General features: G+C 50.2%; 1 protein-coding gene and 1 long non-coding RNA gene across 13 annotated transcripts in view; one reads left to right on the top strand and one right to left on the bottom strand.

The window, feature by feature from the left end:
• The window catches only part of PAQR5 (progestin and adipoQ receptor family member 5), a 63,032-nt gene extending 50,194 nt beyond the window's left edge, over positions 1 to 12,838 (top strand). For all 4 annotated transcript variants that reach the window (XM_030317824.1, XM_030317822.1, XM_030317825.1 and 1 more), the window contains 3 exons: positions 3,742 to 3,838; positions 6,191 to 6,332; positions 9,594 to 12,838. In XM_030317824.1, coding sequence (XP_030173684.1) covers positions 3,742 to 3,838; positions 6,191 to 6,332; positions 9,594 to 9,835 — 481 coding nt within the window. In that variant the 3' untranslated portion in view covers positions 9,836 to 12,838. The remainder of the gene's footprint in view (positions 1 to 3,741; positions 3,839 to 6,190; positions 6,333 to 9,593) is intronic.
• The window catches only part of LOC115515738, an 80,020-nt gene that overhangs the window by 9,367 nt on the left and 52,439 nt on the right, over positions 1 to 18,214 (bottom strand). For 5 of the 9 annotated variants that reach the window (XR_003969387.1, XR_004343766.1, XR_004343769.1 and 2 more), the window contains 2 exons: positions 3,088 to 3,162; positions 2,082 to 2,493 (listed from right to left, as the gene is read on the bottom strand). This is a non-coding gene — a long non-coding RNA (uncharacterized LOC115515738). Of the gene's footprint in view, positions 1 to 2,081; positions 2,517 to 3,087; positions 3,163 to 5,341; positions 5,486 to 8,584; positions 8,763 to 18,214 lie in introns of all 9 variants that reach the window. The other 4 variants (XR_004343767.1, XR_004343765.1, XR_004343768.1 and 1 more) reach the window with 4 other exon arrangements.

Raw genomic sequence — 18,214 nt, 5'->3', positions numbered from 1 at the left:
TTTCCGTGCTTACCGGAGTATCACGGTCTAAGTGGCATTCATTCCATTACAGTGCATGTCTTTAAGGGAAATCTCCACGTAGAGAACCGGGGGCTCCCCTGACTGGGTTTCTGGTCCCTATGATCATGGCCGCTTGTTCAAATGAATATTCCAGAAAACTGCTTTCTTCCTCGGTAGCACTTGAGAAAGGAGATGGGAGAATGCGTGATCTCTATGTGGCTCTTGGAGCAAAGTGGGGTGACGGAGACCTCGCTTGCTCATCCTGCTGACCATCCGGAAGCCCAGAAAGGTGTCCTCACTCCCTTAAGGCACGTTGGTCCCACAGAGTTTGCTGTATGTTACAAGTCCCTGTAGGTACTTTTTATCCACGCATCCAAGGCCCCCAGCAGTCGGCTTTTTGGACAGATACTTGCTCAGTGGAATGCCCTATGGGCAGTGCTGTGAGGGAGAGGGGTGACTTTTCATCCCGGACGGAAAGTGAGCTGCACCGTGAGAGCCATCCTGTGGCTTTGGTACTGTGGCAGCCAAGAGGGGCACAGAGAAGGCCCAGGAGAGGGTTTGGAGGTCAGAGCTGGAGGCAGGAGGCTCAGCAGTGAGTGGTTCTCAGACACCTCTGGAGGTCGGAGGGCTCAGCCAGATGACAGTGCTACCGGGGCCGGGGGCCAGCATGCGGAAACGTCCACATTCCTGTGATGTCACTCCCACAACAGAACAGCTGTAACCACAACGCACACACATACACGCACACGACCTCTGCGATAGAACGTTTCCAAAAGCCCACCCGTTTCAAGCACCCGTTCCAGAACTTGCTTGCAAATCCTGCTGGCTTTGTTGCAACACGATTTATCAGGTTTTAGAACAGACTGGTATCCTATCGACCCTCTCCTGATAAAGGCTTCTGCCAAAAAAAATCCAGTGTTGCCTGCCAACCTGGTTCTAGGCAGCCGAGGCCTGACTCCCTGTAAACTGGCCTGTCAACTCTGTGGTGTAGGGACTGTCTGACCAGGTGGGGCTTTGGAGACCAGGTGGGGCATCCGGTGCTTTCGGAGGATTCTGTGGCTCCCACCCCTCCTTCCGGGAATCTCTGGATGGAGCGACACCCTGTGGCTAAATGTGGAACTGCACCTTAGTAGTGGGAGGCCCCTGTCTGTGGCTGCTGGCCCTTCTGCCTTTTATTCCGGGAATCTCTGGATGGAGCGACACCCTGTGGCTAAATGTGGAACTGCACCTTAGTAGTGGGAGGCCCCTGTCTGTGGCTGCTGGCCCTTCTGCCTTTTATTCTCTGTTGCTGTCTCTCTTCTGCTCTGCTTTTTCTCCCTTTTTTTTCTCCCTGTAGACTCGGCTTTGCAGCTGGAGAGGCTGGTTCGTTTGCCCCCGGGAAAGCACTTTATCAGGCCGGGCGAAATGTTGTCTCAAGTCACGGGAAATCCATGGTTTGGGGGATGGCCCTCGCCGGCCACAGCCAGCTTTCCTCCTGTGTAAGTGGTCACAGAAAGAGCGTGCTTTATGGTGAGCCAGAAAGAGCGTTTAATGGCGAGCCTCTCCTAACTCAGGAAGGATAGGCCGTGCCGTGCACGGGGCAGGAGGGAGCGGGCGTGCGGTCGGGTTTGCCAGGAGACCGCGAATGCTATTGAGATGGACTCTGGCTGTTGGGGCAGTGGGCGTGTGTCCCAGCTGCTCCCTGGGGCAGAGGGTACAGGCAAGGATGGAGGCTGGGTTGTGGTCTGAGGCCTGCTCAGCCTGCCGGAGGGGCGGCGGTGTGAAACGTGGAAGCCAGACGGCCCAGGGTTTCAGTCCTAGCTTTGCCTCTTACCAGCTCCTCTGACTCTAGGCAAATCACCCTGAACCTGCCTGTGCCCATTTTCCTTACGGCGTAGCTATAAGATGGGGACGGGGAGAGAATGAATCCCACGACACACATTTTAGTAAAAGCTTCCATTTCGTGAGTGTTCCTCTGTGATGTGAGTAAGCTCCCTCGTAAGTATCATCTCGTCAGATGCTTGCAACAAGCCCGTGAGGGGGTAGGGTTGTCGGCCCTGTGTCACACGCGAGGATTCAGAGGGGCGCAGAGGTTACCTCACCTGCCGGGGTCACATGATCATGAAGGGCAGAGGCAGGATTCGAACCCAGGGTGTCCAGGTCAGAAACTGCATGTGAAATCCCCTCTCCCAGGGTCGGCAGTTTACTCCCAAGGCTGGGGTTCCTGTTTGCGGGGGGACGTAAGTTGCTGTCCCTTGTTTCTTTCCCTCCTTTTCCTGGAGCTTGTCTTCCTTCTCTACCCAGCGCCCGCCATGCGCTTGTCTGATGTAGGACAGGGTCAGGAAAGGGGACACATGCTGCCGTGGGCTTGAGAGCAGTCGGAGCCTATCGCTGGAGGCTGTGGGGCTTCTCTGCCTCTTATTCTGGAGCAGGGATCCTCATGCTTGGCATTCCTGAGGGCTAGACACGACACAGCGGCCAGGGGGACAGCAGGTGACAGGTGATGGCACCAGCCTGTGGCGACAGGAAGAACCTGGCTGAGTGGGGAGATGGGCGCGGGCTGAGCAGAGAGGCAGATTGTGTTTGGTGGAGGAAAGGGCAGGCTTGTGGGCTGGGACTGGGGGGTCTGGGGACCAGGGGTGGGGAGCAGACTCCATTCTTGCCAGAGAGCGTGAAGAGGGGCAGGACCGTCAGGAAGGGCTGAGAGGGGCCAAATGCCTCCACTGCCTCACTGGCTGCACCGGGACGGCCACCCCACCAGCCCTGGCGCCCTGACTCTGCACCCCACCTTTGTGGGGACCTCCGGCCTCGCCCTGCAGCCCTGGGGGCACCGAGGGAGGGCCCCCCCCCCACTGATACCCAGTGGTACCCAAGCGGGGTCCTGCCCTGCCACCCTGCCTCGACAGCCCCCTGGCCCTGGCCCGGGGCGTGAGCCCTCCCTCGCCTGAGCCCCAGTTCAGGGCTCTGGTTTTGTGTGGACATTCTCCTCGCTCCTCTCACGTCCTCCCAGCGTCCAGCCTGCCATCTGTGCTGCCAGAGTCCCCACACCCTGGGCTGCCGGCCCCGAGCCAGCAGAGGCCCCATCGCGTTCTGTCCAGGAGGACCTACCTGTCTTTGCCACGGTCAGCACCGCTCATTTGAACGTTGGCTTCCTCTTGGGACTGGAGGCGGGTCGGGGTGTTGCTGAACGAGGGGGAAAGGCCACGTTTACTCGGTTTCCCCAGGCCAGCGTCCCTGCGTGTGGTACCAAGTATTCCGGAAGTCTCTCAAAGTCATTAAAGACTTCACCGAACCAAGGGCTTTGGCACAGCACGCACCCGGGGCAGCCGACATCGGCTCCTTCACAGCCGTGCTCGCCCCCGGAGCCCGGGCTGGGGGCCCCCCACACCCCCCACGTCTGCCCACCCGGTTGCTGCTGGACTTCTAAAAGGCCCTTTGGCAGTTCGACAACTTGCCTCCCAGAGGGCCTTCCCAGCCCAATACCTCCTCCCTGGCTTCTTTGGACACCGTTGCCCCTCACGATGTGGCCCCAGGAGATGGTTTCCCCTGAGACCCTTTCTCCTCGAAGGCAGAGTCACTCCCGTCGGGCTGGGAGAAGCGGAAGAGGCCCGTCGGGGGGGAGCCACTGGCCTCCGGAGGAGGTTGTACAAAAAGACTTCTGCGGACGACCTGCCCTCAGTAATTTGTCATGTGCGTGCACGTGTGTCATTCACGGAAACCGTTTTCGGTCCAACGTCTTCCCCCTTTCCTTCCCCGCTTTAGGTTTCTTGAAATCCAGAAGCCCGGGCTCTGCAAGATGCTTCGCGTCCTTGCCTTTGCTTATCCCTACACCTGGGACTCCCTTCCCATCTTCTACAGGGTAAGGGCCCGGCTCCGTCTTTTCTCTGCCTGTTGGCAACACCAGGGAATCTACTGCTTCCTGAGCTCCTGGGGCTCGGAGCGCCATGCTGGTCACTGCGAGGGACGGACGTGGGAGGCACGACCCAGGGGCTCCCTTAGTAGTTAGGACACAGCAGGAGAATGAAGGCCCTGGCAAACCACAGGGGATGCATCAATGGCCAGCACTGACTGGGGGCTCAGACGCAGTCGTGGAGGGCTGGGAAGGGGAGGCAGCCTGGGGTTTAGTGCGGTGACCAGGAAAGCAGGCTCTGGAGGCAAATCTCTAATACGTACTCGCTGTAAGACTTTGGGCCAGTTAGGTACCATCTCTGTGCCTTGATGTCCCCCTCTGTAAAATGGGCATGGTAATAACACCTGCTTTCGTCAGACTGGGGGGAAGATTACATGAGATCGCTGGCTCGTGGCAAGTGGCCACTAAATGCATTTATTCTGTATTGTCATCAACTAACATACTAGCAGCGAAGGAAAAAGGATAAATGAAGGTCGTAAGACAGATGGGAATTGGAGAACATGAAGGAAGGGGGTGTAAGAGGGACACAAGAAAGGGGAGAGGCACTCACAAATCGGATGGACCTGAGTTCAAATCCCAGCGCGCACTGGCTCTGTGACCTTAGGGAATGCACCTGATCTCAGTCTCTGAGCCTCAGTTTCTTCATCTGTTAATGAGGCTGACATCCTCTCCCGCACAGAGGGGTAGAGGGGCTTAATCAAATCAGCAGATCAGAGGGCTCAGCAATGCCCGGCAGAGGGCCTGCACCTAGTGAGTGGCGTTTCCCTCCCAGGGGCAGCTTGAAGTTTGATGCGCAAGTCAGGGACCGAAGGGGAGGGCCAGAGCCGGCACCACCTGGGTGAGCCTGGGATGGGGGGGAGACCCAGAGGCGTGGGTGCGGCCCATTCCCCTGACTCCTTCCTCGACGACACAGAACACCCATAGGAAACCAGAGCAGAGAGCAAGCCGTTCCCACATGCCATCAAATCGCATAGCACAGGTCTGCATTATTAGGAGCACCAGCTGAGTCAGACAGGGGGCGGAGGAGGGGCCGGGAGGTCTGATCGCGAGCGGGGAGGTTGAGGAGCAGAGCATCGGTTCTGGAATCAGCCTGCCTGGATCCACAGCCTGACTTCACTGCTGATTAGTGGTTTGCAAGTCACCCTCTGGCCCAGCTTCCTCATCGGCAAAGTGGGATGTTTTGGTAGTTGTTGAGGCTGTGATGAAATTGTGCAAATAAAAGGCTGGCTTAGTGCCCTAGGTAAGTGATGGCTGCTGTCATTATAACGGTAATACAAAAACTATACTTAGCTCTCAAACAGGATAATGGCTGTAATTAACACGTTTTGATGACTCAGAAAGGCCTTCCAGGGATTTCTAGGCTTTAAAGCCTTAATTAGGAGCTTGAAATCAGGGGATGCGCTGGTGAGAAGTGAGTTCAAGGGTGACTAGACCACTTTTTACTATACTTACATTTTACCCCCAGACAAAAGAGTAGCAAATAGATCTAGTAGGATTTTTCTTTTCCTTTCTTTTCCTTCCTTGATTTCTTTCCTTTTCTTTCGTAAACAACCCAAAAGGCTTTATGGACATTTGGAGGATTAAAATACAGCTGCCCTGCGGGGAGAAAAAATAAAATAAAATACAGTTGCCTTGGGTCTCTCAAAAGATCACAGTCAGAATTATGCGGGAGCCTGGGTGGCTCAGTTGGTTAAGCGTCTGACTTCGGCTCAGGTCATAATCTCATGGTTTGTGAGTTCGAGCCCCGGTTCGGGCTCTGTGCTGACAGCTCAGAGCCTGGGAGCCTGCTTCGGATTCTGGGTTTCTTTCTCTCTCTGCCCCTCCCCTATTTGCGCTCTGTCTCTCTCTCACACAAAAATGAATAAACATTAAAAAAATTATTAAGGGGCACCTAGGTGCCACAGTCGGTTAAGTGTCCGACTCTTGATTTCGGCCCAGGTCATAATCTCGCAGTTTGTGACTTTGAGCCCCACACTGGGCTCTGTGCTAACAGTGCGGAGCCTGCTTGGGATTCTCTTTCTCCCTTTCTCTCTGCCCCTCCCCTCCCCTCCCCTCCACTCTCTCTCTCTCTCTCTCTCTCTCTCTCTAAATAAACCTAAAAAAAATTTTTTTAATATAAAAAAAAAAAAAGGAATAGGAATTCTGCTCCCACGGTCCCTGAGAGTTCCCCTTCCAAACCACAGACCAAGGAGGTGAGGGCCTTGGCCCGTGGTGCCCGCACGCGTGTGCAGAGATGGCTTCGGGTGATGAGAAGGAAGGGGGCCTCCTCTCGAGATCTGATGTTCCTCTGAATCCCTGCAGCTGTTCCTGCTTTCGGGGGACGGTGCGCAGAATGAAGCCGCCTTGTACCACCAGAAGCACACGGCCATGACCCTCCTGGCCTCTTTCTTCTACTCCGCACACCTGCCAGAGCGCCTGGCGCCTGGACGCTTCGACTACATCGGTGAGTGCGCGGCGGCCCCGTTGTCTCCCTGCCACCAGGACGCCAGTGCATGCGGTCTCGAAGGGGAAGCAGGGGCATGGAGAGACGCAATTCCCCAGGGGCTTCTCTAGGAGCAGGCCAAGGGAAGTGAAACTGTAAGGCAATGGAGGCCAGGATGTACGTAGCCAGCAAATGGCCAGGTAGGATGGGAGGATGGAGAACAGGTGCATCTAGGATTCTAAGGCATTCCTATGGGCTACGGGGCCTAGGGAGTCCCGTTATTACCCCGAAGATGAAATCCCAGGATTAAATGGACATCGAGGGCAGCCCTGGAGAGGAACAAGACAGACTGAGTGCAGATGGCCCCGAGGCTGACAGATGGCAGGGGCTGTGCCAAGGAGGGGAGCGTGTCTTCGTCTCGTTCAGGCGGCTGCAGTGGGGCCAGGAGTCTTGGTTCTCAGGTGTGGCCCCTGGAGCATCAGCATTTAGCATTATCTGGGAATTCTCAGATTCTCGGGCCCCCGGACATCCCGAACCAGAAGCTCGGGGCGTCTCACTCAGAGGCTGGGTGACTCTCCAGGGGAACCTGAGCTCACCGCCGTTAGAGAAGTGGTGTGCTGGAGAGGAGCTGTCAGAGCCAGAGGACTTCTACCTGCTGGGAGAGCGCCTTCCCTCTTTGTCTAGGGAAGTGGGTCGGGCACTGGCGGGAGGAGGGAACCTTGGGCCACTTCTGGTGACGCTGAGGACTCCTTGAGATGAGAGCTCCCTAGATACGCTGTCATGGGGGTTCAAGCGTCAGCCCTTATCCTTAAATGGTGGGCAGGGACCCTGGTTCTCCCCAAGCCCATTTCTCCAGTGATTTTTTTCATCTCCTCCCACCTAAGACATGTGGCCAGATTTGCTTTATTGGCTCTGAAAAGAGCTTCATCTCCTTTACTTCAATCCTGTCCTACCAGAAGGGATGCCAAGGACCAAAATGCTTGGAGGGTAAATTTCAAACAAAAAGGTGAGGGGGCGGGGGAGACGAGAGGGCCACGGAGTTGGAACTTGTCTACAGGAGCCCTGTCCACCTCCCAAGCCCCACCTAGACAAAGTATCGGTGGTTGTAAATGAAGTCCGGGGACTGCAGGAAAAAATAGCCCTGGCCTTGTTTTACCAACTCCCTGGTGTCTTAACATTTCATTTATTCACTTTTAATCCCACTCTCTTGGGCCTAGGGGAACAGAACCCAGAGACACCCCTCCATTGGCCAGACATTTGCCAGACAACTGTTAATGACAGGTCATTAACAACGGGTTTGGAAAATGATCCGTCCCACAATAATGGGGTCTGCCAGATGTGGGATTCCCTCTCCGATGTGGGGCAGAGTGCTAACTGGTTAGTGCTGGCCCTGCCTGTAGGAAGTTCCTCCATATTCCTGTCCAGCCAGATTGCGGGAATCTCTCTCTCTCTCTCTCTCTCTTTTAATGAAAGAGAATCCTTAACTCTTGTGTTGTATCTGTTTGCTAGGACTGCCATAACAAAGAATCACAGACTGAGTGGCTTAAACAACAGAAATGCATTTTCTCATAATTTTGGAGGCTGAGACCAAGGTGTGGGCTGGGTCCGTCTCTCTCCTGGCTCTCTCCCTGGCTTGCAGATGGCCATCTTCTCTGTCTCTCCTCACGTGGTCTTTCCCATGCCCAGGTCCTAACTTCCTCCTCTTAGAAGGGTACCAGTCAGAGGGCACCTGGGTGGCTCGGTCAGTTGAGTGTCAGGTCATGATCTTGTGGTTCGTGAGTTCAAGCCCCACATCAGGCTCACTGCTGTCAACGGCACGGAGCCTGCTTGGGATTTTCTCTCTCTCCCTCTCTCTCTCTCTCTCTCTGCCCCTCCCTCTGCCTCTCTCCCTCTCTCTCTCTCAAAATAAATATATAAACTTAATACAAGATCCTGTCTCCAGATACGGTCACATTCTGAGGTACTGGGCATTGGGACTTCAACATTTGGAATTGGGGGAAGGGAGACACAGCTCAGCCCATGACACATGCTGTCTTTGTTCTCTTCTCATCTTCTGATTTCTGAGCGTTGTCCTGCAAACAGTCCTTGGCCCTGGGCAATGGACTCTTTTTCTCATCACTACCAACTAAGCATGTTCCCGCCCACTACCACCCCCCTCTGCTGGGTCCTCCCCTCTGTGGACACATAGCTGGTGAGCCAAGGTCCTGAAGGTCATCAGGGAGGAAGAGCCCCTGGTCATGTCTGGGATTAACCAGCAGTAAGGAGAGGGCTACCTTGTAACTGGCCAATAGAAAGTCTGGTTGGCTTCTCCGTTGGCCTCAGAATTGGAGCTGATGAGTGCTGGTTCTGAAGAGGTGAACTTTGGGAGAACATGATGCCAGACTTCATGTGAAAAACAGGACTGGTGGACAAGTTGAAAAAATGTACTTGGGCCTTTTAATTTTTCTCACACTGCATTAAAAAAAAATGCTGGGGCGCCTGGGTGGCTCAGTTGGTTGAGCATCAGAATCTTGGTTTCGGCTCAGGTCACGATTTCATGGTTCGCGATTTCAGGCCCCTTGTAGGGCTCAGTACTGTCAGTGCGGAACCTGCTTGGGATTCTCTGTCTTCCTCTCTCTCTGCCCTTCCCCTGCTTATGCTGTCTCAAAAATAAATGAACAAACATTTAAAAAACAAATAAATGCATTGAGGCATATTTTACGTATCACATGGTTCCCTGATTTCAAGGACACAATTCAGTGATATTTTTAGTTAACCCCCCAAATTGAATCCCCATCATCGCAAATGAGTTTTAGAACATGATCGTCACCCCGGTAAGATCCCTCCTGCCCATGTCTTATTAATCCTGATTCCTACCCCCTGCCTGAAGAAACCACTAACCTACTTTGCATCTGTGGATTTGCCTTTCCTGGACATTTGCTATAAATGGATTCTGACAATATGTGGTCCCTTGTGTCTAGCTTCTTTACCCAGCATAATGTTTTTAGCCTATACACCATGGAACAGTATCAGCAGTCTATTCCTTTAAAAAAAAAAAAGTTTATTTATTTTGAGAGAGCGAGAGAGAGATACAGGAGGGGCAGGGAGAGAGGGAGAGAGAGAGAATCCCCAGCAGGCTCTGCCCGGTCAGCGCAGAACCCAATGCGGGGCTCGAACTCACAAACTGTGAGATCATGGCCTGAGCCGAAATCAAGAGTTGGAAGCTTAACCAACTGCACCACCCAGGGGCCCCCGTTCGTTTTTTGTTGCTGATCCTGGCAGCCTTTTCTGTGTTTGCCGTAGGTCACAGTCACCAGCTGTTCCACGTGTGTGTGATCCTGGCCACACACCTGCAGATGGAAGCCATTGTTCTGGACAAGACTCTGAGGAGGGAATGGCTCCTGGCCAACTCCAGGCCCCTGTCTTTCCCTCAGATAGCTGGAGCTGTACTTCTGTGCCTCATCTTCAGCCTCAGCAACATAATTTATTTCTCAGCTGCTCTGTATCGGATTCCTGAGCCAGAATTACATAAAAAAGAAACATGATTCAGACCATAAGCTTTTCATGCCAGATGTCAACATTAAGCTACAACCTCCTAAGCACCATAAGTGCCTAGTGGTACCTGTTTACCAAGGTCTAAAATATTCACGGTGGTTGATGTCTTGGCATTTTTGAGTGCGTTCATGTCAATAAGGTATTTAACTGGGGAAATGTCTCTCAATGTGCACCTATTCTATAATTGTGATTTTAAAAGGGGAAGATGGGTTCAAGTAAGTCCTTGTTCAGGCGAATCCTTAATAGTTCACTAAGTCTTAAATTTATTTAAAATAAGGCAGTTAGAAGCCTTCCTATTAAGTGGCCAGATGAAGCTTTACTACTCTTGTAGTGTTACCCTTTGAAAACGGGCCCTGCTTCATTTGTTGAGTCCCACATGGCACAGCTCCTGCCAAGACCTCCATGGTGGGAGGAGAATGAGCCAGAAAGATCAGCGGGGGGTGTGGAGGGGGTGGAGTAAGAGGAAGCTGGGTCTGTGGGAACCCTGGGGACTGGGGAGACACTTCAGGATGAAGAGACCTGGTTTGGGGAGGGGGCTTCTTCCTTTCCCCACCTAGTGAAGGGAATGAATGAATGAAGAGTCCTCTTTCCCACAAGTCTGTTGTGCCTTAAAGTGCCAATTCCCATGTCACGTGGATTTGGATTTTCTCTAAAGGCCACATGGCTGGGTGTCTGTGTTCTGTTTTGTTCTGTTTTCTCGTTGCCAATTCGATGCTGCAAAGTATTATGCAGTGCAGGTCAAATGTGTGAGGCATGGGAGCCGGCTGAGTTAATTCCAGTTGGCTGTGCTCACCTGTCACTGTGTAAACCAATGGCATGGCTCTATTTGGGGATGCTATCCATTTAATATTGCTTCAGCATTTCAAAGGTGCTGCAAAGTTTAGTGTTCCTGGGCAGAGGATGTCAAAGACCTTGTAAAGGGTTGGTCAACTACAGTGATCCTCAAGCTTTGCTGCGAATCAGACACATTTGGTGAGTTGGCGACCAGTGCGGATTCCCAGGCCAAATCAGGGGATTCTGTGTTAGTAGTTTAAGATGTAGGTCTTTTGGAGGAGATTTGCCCTGAATCTGAGGAAGTCCCCAGGTGATCCTAATGCAGAAGGGCCACAGGCCAAATGGGAAAAATGCTGGCGTCATGAGTTCCAGAAGGCACTGGGCCTCTCAGCTTTGTTGCAGTTGACCTAATTTTCAGCAACCACCACCTAAGGATGTATCCCCTGCTGTCTACTCTGCACAAGAGTAGCACACTGAGCATTTTCTCATCTGTTGCCTTAGGAGTTAAAGTTTAGTATTTCGTGCTGTTTTCAGAGAGTTCAGAAATGCTGATGCAAAACTGTAGCAGACGCCCATCAACCCCTGATCTGCACTTGCTAATGACTTGAGGGGCTGTCCATCACAAAGCAGGATCCTCTTTGCTGACTCAGGAACACCCTCAAAACTTAGAATACTGCCTCTGTGGTAACTGGCCCAGAAACTTGAATGGCCTCACGAATAGCTCGTCGTCCAACCCTCTGAGGACAAGTAAAAATTTATATTGGCTGAGAGTGGTCAAGAAATATGATTTCATTAGTTTTACTGTTTATTTACTTCCTCTGGGGAAAGGTAGACTGATAAAATTATATGGGCTGGTAAATTTTTGGTACATTAATTGCCCACTGCATGACAAAATTTGGTTTGGGGCGATAATCTGACACTCCTAGTGGAATTTTACTCCAGCAGGGTCTGTGGGCACCCGTTTTGCCTTGCTATAACTTCAATTTTATGCTGCAAAAAGGCACAGAGTTTAAATACCCTATTCTAGCAAGTGCCAAAGACATGAAGCTCTTTAACATCTCTTTTGTTTCGGGAGAGGAAAATGTTTGTTTAGTTCAGAAATAGTTGAAAGTTATAGGTGATTAATCTGAAGGACCTTCAGATTATTTAATTTTGGGTGATGTGACTTTTTCGCCATCCTTAATGATGGGAAAGAAAATGTTACATCAACAAAAGAAGACCAGTGTTTCATAATGTTTTTATACGTTTGGCAAACTCAGTCCCACTGTATACATTTGGACAGTGTTACAAATTAAAATTGGATGACGGTTTGCAATGGGCTGATTTGGAAGCTTCTAGATTCAGACAGTGGGTTCAAAAATATTAATTACCATTAGATATTAAGTGTAATGTGGGTTTGCGTAAGCCAAAGTCAAAAAGGAAAGGCAAAAAGGTTGGCAGTGGGTGAGCTGGAGAGCTCACTGGGAAGGTGTCTTTTCATGTAGCGGCCCTCAGGTTTTTATTGTCTCAATACACCTTGGAAATGTGCCATACTCCCATTGGTAGCAATGCTCGCCACCACACGATCTCAAAGAGGATTTTGTGGGGGGTGACAAACTCCTAATGGGATGACCCTCTTCTTCCTCCCCCTGCATGAGAAACACTGCCCCCCAAATTTCCCAGATGCCACGGTGGTGATAAAACTTGAATGTACTCGAATGAGGCCGTTTAGCTAACCGCACTGTCCTTCGCTCATCATAGCTTTGCTTTCCATTGCTCGGTTTCTAGAGAGCAACGAATCTGTCACCGATTGGAATGAGAAGTGGGAGGTTTTAGGAAACCATTTGAGTACAAAGTGACCTGTTTGACCTGCTGCCGTCTTAAAGTGTTTGTTGTGGAACTCAGCTCACGTGAGAAGTTCTAAGGAAGGCAAGGGGCAGTGGATCAGTGTGATCAGATGTGTTGGAGAGACCCTTCATTTGGCTCTGCTGTGTCCCAAATTTGTTTGGCCATGGTACTATATGAAACACCTATTCACACTGTATAACAACTCTTTATCACATATTAGTTGAATGCCGGCCTCTGATTTTCTGGTCAACAATCCATTGTGGATGAAAAGGCAAAGACCCATTTCTGAACACAGCTGTTCCTCCAACTTACACTGATGTCTGGTTTTCTTAAACTGTATGGGAGGAAAAAAAATAAACTTTATTATAATAAAGGCCTGTTTCCCACTTGATTTGGTTATGTTTCACCTACCACACTGTAAACATGTTTGTTCATCATAAGAAATTGATTCCTGGGGCGCCTGGGGAGTGCAGTTGGGTGAGCGTCTGATTCTTGATCTCGGCTCAGGTCATGATTTCATGATTTGTGAGTTCAAGCCCTGCATCGGGCTCTGCACTTATGGTGTGGAGCCTGCTTGGGATTCTCTCTCTCTCTCTCTCTCTCTCTCTCTCTCTCTCTGCCCCTCCCCTGCTTGTGCACTCGCTGTCTCTCTCTCTCTCAAAATAAATTAACAAACTTAACAAATTTAAGAAATAGATTCCTGTACATGTGTACATTGCTAAATCATTCAATGAATGTTTATTTTGTGCCTGGTGTATATGGAATGAACACTCCTGCATGGAGTGAATCTTGTGACTGTCAGTAGGGAAAGATAGATAAATTCAGATAACGGTAAGTGCTATAAAGAAGAGAAGCCTGGTGAAGATATAGAGATGGGTGGGATAGGGCAGGTGAGATTGGATGGCCATTCTGAGAAGTTGGCGTTTGACGAGAGCCTTGGTGGGCAGAAGGGGCCAGCCCTGCCAGTGTGTGGTGGGGTAGGTGTTTCAGGTCAGATGGTGTATGGGCAAAGGCCCCCAGACCAGTAGGCACTTGGTCCTATCGGAAGGATGGAAATCAAGCCACTTATTCCTCAAATGTGTAACTCTAGACAATGTATGGATCACTTGGCTTTCAAAGAATTCTGGGATTTCTCCTGCATGTTCTTCCCAGGAGATTGTCCAAGGGGCTTTCCTATGGGCTCTTGGTACTTGTATGAATGTTTCAACTCTGTAATAAATATATTTCAGGCAAATAGAGAGTCGTTACCCCCATTCTCTTCACTCTGGGCAACAAATTTCTAAAATTGGCTTAATTCATGCCTCCTGTAGAGCATGGAACAACGGACCTCAAAGATAATTTAATCCAGCGTTTCAAAAATGTGTTTGATGATGGGGGCACCTGGGTGGGTCAGTTGGCTAAGCCTCCGACTCTTGATTTTGCCTGTCATGATCTCATGGTTCTTGAGTTTCAGCCCTGAGTTGGGCTCTACCCTGACAGGGTGGAGCTTGCTTGGGATTCTCTCTCTCTCTCTCTCTCTCTGCTCCTCCCCATTTGCACTTGCTCGCTCACTCTCTCAAAATAAATAGATGAATAAATAAATAAATAAATAAAATTTTAAATGTGTTTGATGATGCAAAATGCACACTGTCAGGCCCAAATGGACAGATGCAGCATACCTTGGGAGGGAAAAGTAGTCTTAGAGTTTTACATTTTTATCAAAAGCCCCAAGTAATTAAAAAAAAATTTTTAACGTTTATTTATTGAAAGAGACAGTGTGAGTGGGGGAGGGGCAGAGAGAGAGAGAGAGAGAGAGAGAGAGAGAGAGAGACTCCAAAGCAGGTTCCAGGCTCTGAGCTGTCAGCACAGAGCCTGACACGGGGCTCAAACTCATGAACTGTGAGATCATAACCTGAGCTGAAGTTGGAAGCTAACCAACTGAACCACCCAGGTGACCCCCAAGTGCTTTTTAATATAAGGCAGTTTAAGGGGCGCCTGGGTGGCGCAGTCGGTTGAGCGTCCGACTTCAGCCAGGTCACGATCTCACGGTCCGTGAGTTCGAGCCCCGCGTCGGGCTCTGGGCTGATGGCTCGGAGCCTGGAGCCTGTTTCCGATTCTGTGTCTCCCTCTCTCTCTGCCCCTCCCCCGTTCATGCTCTGTCTCTCTCTGTCCCAAAAATAAATAAACGTGGAAAAAAAAATTTTAATATAAGGCAGTTTAAGAAAACACTAGTCCAACCATTCTTTTTTTTTTTTTTTTTTTTTTTTTTTTAGATTTGGAAAAACACTGAGTAGTATGAAGAATCCCCAGGTACTGGGGTATCTGGCTGGCTTAGTTGGTAGAGCATGTGACTATCCATCTCGGGATGGTAGTTTCAAGCCCCATGTTGGGTGTAGATATTACTTAAAAATAAAATCTTAAAAAACAATTTCCAGGTACTTTTCATCCTTCCCCCTTTTGATATGTATATAACTCTCATCTCTAACAGAGAGAAACTTGGCTCCCATTATCCACAATATATTATTTGCCCAATCTTAGAACGTACAGAATGTCATTTCAAAATTACTAACCCACATCGGCAAAAAGGCTAATTAGAATCCAATATATGTTTCAAGTTCTTTTTGTCTGGAGCCTGAGGGCATATAGTCTCAATAGTCTAAATTACTTGGCTTAGTTATGGCCCCTTTATGTGTATGTTACTCATTTGAAATATGGTTCAGATCATTTGTTTCTTTTTGTATCAATTCTACAACACCCCCCCCCCCCAGCTTGCTGATTTTATTGTCTTTTGAGTATGTAAAACATTAACATCCATTCATTCTCAACTGGCCTGGGGAGAGTCACATGGCCTGTGGATGTGAGATGATGCAGCCTAAGCTCTTGAGTGTGAACAGCAGGGAGGGTCAGGGAGACAGCTCCTCGCATTGAGTGTTGGGTGTATCACAGTCATCCTGTCCTCATTTTTACCACCTTCCCTCAAACACGCTAGACCTCAGCCCTTTCCAGTCACTGGCTGTTACAAGGTTCCCACAGCTCTTCGTGTGGGTGTTTGGGTTAATCATATTGGTTTCCATCCGTGTAGGGTCAGCCTCTCTCCAGTGATTTGCATAGGACCCACCAGTCCAGTTTGGCAGTGTCTTAGAAAGTTATACTTACCGTCAGACCAGCAATCCCACCCAAGGGAAATGAAGATCCCTATCTGCATAAAGACCTTTATGCAAATAATTATACCAGTTTCATTCATAATTGTCTAAAGGTGAAAACGACCTGAACGTCCAAGGGGCTAGCGGATGGATGAGCTGTCATGCATTCCTACAGGGGATTTACTACTTAGCAGTAAAAAGGAAACATGGTATCCATACGTGCAACTCAAAAGCGTTGAATCTCCAGAGCATTTTGCCCAGCTAAAGAAGAGACATTCTGGAACAGATAAGACTCTAAGGGAGGAAGTGAGAAAAGCGCTTGCCGAGGGCTGGGGGTAGAGGAAGGTGATAGACTACAAAAATGCAGCACAAAGAAAGTTTTGCAGTGATGGTGGCGGTGGTTACAGGATGGTGTGTTTGTTAAATCCATGCACACGGTACAACCAAGAAGGGTGGATTTTGCTGGATATAGAATGTACCTCCATAACCCTGACTTTGGTAGAAGCCTCCGGGTTCTACTCCCTCCCCATCTCTTACCCTTCCCCCTGGTCTGGATCTCTAATTCTAGGGGAAAATGCAAATCTTTTACTGCCTATGGGGAGCCCGTTGGAGGGGAGGGGGGGAGAGGGGAGAGGAAGGCAGGGGAGAGAGAAGAACGTGTTAGGTGTGAGGTGACGGTTTTTATTCTATTTTCTATTTTAAAGCAAACAAGCTAGAGAGCTTTAGTACAGATAGAGGCGAGGGAGAAAAAAGAAAGTGGCCTGAAGAAAAGCTGGGGTGGGGCTTGATGGAACTGGGTCCTCCACTGGGATGGATTCATCCATTCCTCCCAGACAGTTACCAGGGGGCCTCCATGGCGCGGCACTAAGGGTGCAACAGTGCCACCTAGTGAGCCTGTCGGGATAAGCTAGTAGAGGAACAGTGAGCAAACCGGGACGGGCGCTCTGGAGCAAACCAACAGCTTGCTGGCAGGGTGGAGGGGACTGGGGGTACACAGTAGGGATCTAGCATCCGGGGGCAAGTCGTTGGCAGAAGGTCTGCTGAGAACTGAGAATAAGGAGGCATAATAAGGCAGGGAGGAGAGCTTGTCAGCGGAGGGAGTGTGTGCAGGGGGTCATGATAAGGGATGGGCTTGGAGAGGAAGAGCCTCAGGGCCCTGTGAGAGTGTCTGGCCCTGGAGAGCTCCTGCAGTGTGACGAGCATTACACAGGGGAGTGACATGACTAGATCTGTGGTTTAGAGGTGAACGCGCTGCAGATTTGGAAGGCAGCAGCAGGAAAGCCTGTTAGGGTACTGTTGCAGTCGTCCAGACAAATGATAGGAGTAGCCAAGGGGATAGAGAGCAGCGTTTGAGAGGTGTGAAGGCTCTTTGGTAGGGAGAACTGTCAAGATGTGGTGAGTGGATGTTGGAACAGAAGGAGAGGCAAAAGTCCAAGATGGTACCTGGGACTCTGGCTTGGGTGGCTGGGTAGATGGTGTATCACCCATCCACTGAAGGGGAGCAGGTTCGGGGTAAGAGATTAGGGCGCCTTAGGTATGAGGTGCCTGTGGGGCACCCAAGCAGAGAATGTCTGGAGCTCAGAAGAACAAATGTGATTGGTGTGTGAAGCCGCAGGAGTGGTTGGGAGTGCCTGAGGAGAGTCCTCACTAAGTGGAGACCAGTTCAAAACCCTAAGCTACGACATTTACGCACACACAAAAAAGGAACTCACAAATGAGTTCCGCGAAAGAGAGGCGCTTAGAGAGCTTGGAGAGGAAAATGAAGACATAGTAAGAGAGGAATGAGAAATATTTTCGGTGCTGTTGAGAGGCCAAGAGAAGGGCATGGAAGGGTCAATTAGATTTAGCATCAAGGAGGTGGTGGTCTCAGTGAGAAGAGTTCTAATGGAGAGACTGAGGCCAACGCCAGATTGCAGGGTAACTAAGAAGTAGTCAAATGGCCACGCCTAATTCCTAAATAATACAGGTCCCAACCTGTCCTCTAACAACAAACAAAGCAATAAAAGCATTAGGAAAAACCATCTTTATGTCACATAATATGGGCCAAGGATGTTCAATTTTGTCCATTTAACTGGTGTCTGGTTGAGGAGCTGGGACTAGAGTCCCATGAGAGCACAGATGTAGATGCAGATTTGACAGTCATGAGGTTAGTGACAAATGTTGAAATGGGATAGAATTAGTTCATCTTAGAAAAGAGTGGATGGACATTGCTTCTCAAGAGTGAGGACCAAACTTTATTCATCTCTATAGGCTGTTAAAAATTCACCCAAGGAATCTAAAAGATCAAGTTGGTTTTATTAAGCGATTCATGAATGGGGCAGTATCCCATCTAGCAAGCAGAGAGATGCTCCCAGGAGCCATACAAAATGTAAGGCTTCCATAGGAAGGAGGGTAGGGTAAGGAAGTTACTGGTAAAAGAAAAGTCAGGATTGTTTCAGGCCAGGTCACCATCCCTAAGTGGGGAGGGCAGGGGTCTTATTTGGAAGGTCATCTCATCTTCCTTTGGTAGGGGGCAGGGGGAGAGGGGAGACAGAGAGGGCCCCTGCGACAGATTACCTCATTGGTGCGGACCAGAAAGTTCCTGACTGACCGGTTCAGAGTACGTTTATGGGAGGGGTAGAAACTACACTTAGGTGATATTAAGAC

This window comes from Lynx canadensis, chromosome B3, assembly GCF_007474595.2.
Source record: "Lynx canadensis isolate LIC74 chromosome B3, mLynCan4.pri.v2, whole genome shotgun sequence".
NCBI classification, from domain to species: Eukaryota; Metazoa; Chordata; class Mammalia; order Carnivora; family Felidae; genus Lynx; species Lynx canadensis.
The sequence above is the reverse complement of the archived record's forward strand: the minus strand, read 5'-3'. Positions and strand labels throughout refer to the sequence as shown.